The following is a 1,394-nucleotide window of genomic DNA, read 5'->3' as shown; positions in this document are numbered from 1 at the left end:
ACCTCTCCGCCTCCTAGATATTCCTTCCCATCCTCCTGCTCTTTCTTCATTTCAGCCTTCACTCTGAGTTGGGGGCATGTCCAACATGGTTTAGAGCTGCTTTTGTCTGACTCACAACAGAAAAACCACAGGACACCCTTGACTACAAGTGTTAATAGTGATGTATCCTCTCGTGTAAACTCTCAAATCGACTGTTACTCAGAGTTTCTTTCCATTTCACAGTATTGCCTTCACTTTCTGTGGATTTGCATCATTCTCACTTCTTGAAGACCTAAAAGGTTCGGACTTCTCTCTCCAGCTGCAACCGCTTAAACTGTAAACCTTCAACAATGCAGAGGCCAAGGATATGGATCACGATCATTTGTCTGTGTGGCACAGCTTTATGTGGACAAAGCCTAAATTATCTGCACAACATGGATGCATACTTGGAAACGTCTTCAGAGTCACCTGAAATAGAAACAGCAGCCGTTCATCCACCTGGAGTTGATACAGGTGTGATCCTGTTAGATACACATGCTTTAAGCGGTACCCTCCCTGCTGGTAAGATCAGGGGTTTTTTATCTTTCAAATGCTGCCTATTTCTGCCTGCATGATCTTGGCTAACGCATGCTTTAATAACTGAAATAGTTTACAGTATTTACGAATACAGCAGAGTGAAAAACTTATTTTCTTACTTCATGTCTTTGTTTTTTTTCTGCTCTGCTTTATGACTGGGGAAGAAGAGAGTGAGGATGAGCTTCTCCAAATGGAGGCAGAGGAGGAGAGTGAGCATCAAGGAGTTGATTTCAGGAAGCTGCAGGCTGGTAGAAGAAGGAGAGGTGCCTGGGGGAAGAGGAAGCACGCAGCTACAGTGGAGGCCGCTGCGTATCGAATAGTATATATGACACTTGTTCCACCATGTGAATACAAAAATGCATATTTATAAAAAAAGAAATAAAGACGTGCACATTTTAGGCTTTTATGTTGGCAGTTTTTTAAACATATTTTCACCCATGTTCACAGGTTGATTTGCTCCTTTGTTGAATCATACGTGTGATTTCCGGCTTTTTATTGCAGGCCGGCTTGGGGCGACCCCTGATGGGCTGGAGGAAGCGTGGGAGAGGTGAGGAGGAAACCAGTGCTCTAATGGCTACACTTAAGGAGCTTCATGCTGAAAAGCAGAGGCTGATGGATCAAGGGAAAGCAGAAGGGGAAGAAGAGGAGGAGGAGGAGGAGGAGGAGGATGACGACGACGACGATGATGATGATGATGATGATGATGATGATGATGAAGAGGAGGAAGAGGTTTGTGTTAAGTTTAGTGCTCATTGATTCACCCATTTTAGTTAATTCATTTTTTGTCATGTAATTGTTTTGGCATTTCATGTCAGGAAGAGGAGGAGGAGGAGGAGGAG

At 43.8% G+C, this 1,394-nt stretch overlaps 1 protein-coding gene across 1 annotated transcript in view; it reads left to right on the top strand.

The window, feature by feature from the left end:
• The first annotated feature begins 12 nt into the window (after positions 1-12).
• Positions 13-1,394, top strand: part of si:dkey-32e6.6 (extracellular matrix protein 2) — a 17,679-nt gene continuing 16,297 nt past the window's right edge. The window contains exons 1-4 of the mRNA XM_032521545.1: positions 13-540; positions 720-874; positions 1,057-1,300; positions 1,371-1,394. The exon at positions 1,371-1,394 is cut by the window's right edge and continues 237 nt beyond it. Coding sequence (XP_032377436.1) covers positions 330-540; positions 720-874; positions 1,057-1,300; positions 1,371-1,394 — 634 coding nt within the window. The 5' untranslated portion in view covers positions 13-329. The remainder of the gene's footprint in view (positions 541-719; positions 875-1,056; positions 1,301-1,370) is intronic.

The sequence above is a fragment of the Etheostoma spectabile genome, chromosome 7 (assembly GCF_008692095.1).
Source record: "Etheostoma spectabile isolate EspeVRDwgs_2016 chromosome 7, UIUC_Espe_1.0, whole genome shotgun sequence".
NCBI classification, from domain to species: domain Eukaryota; kingdom Metazoa; phylum Chordata; class Actinopteri; order Perciformes; family Percidae; genus Etheostoma; species Etheostoma spectabile.
The sequence above is the reverse complement of the archived record's forward strand: the minus strand, read 5'-3'. Positions and strand labels throughout refer to the sequence as shown.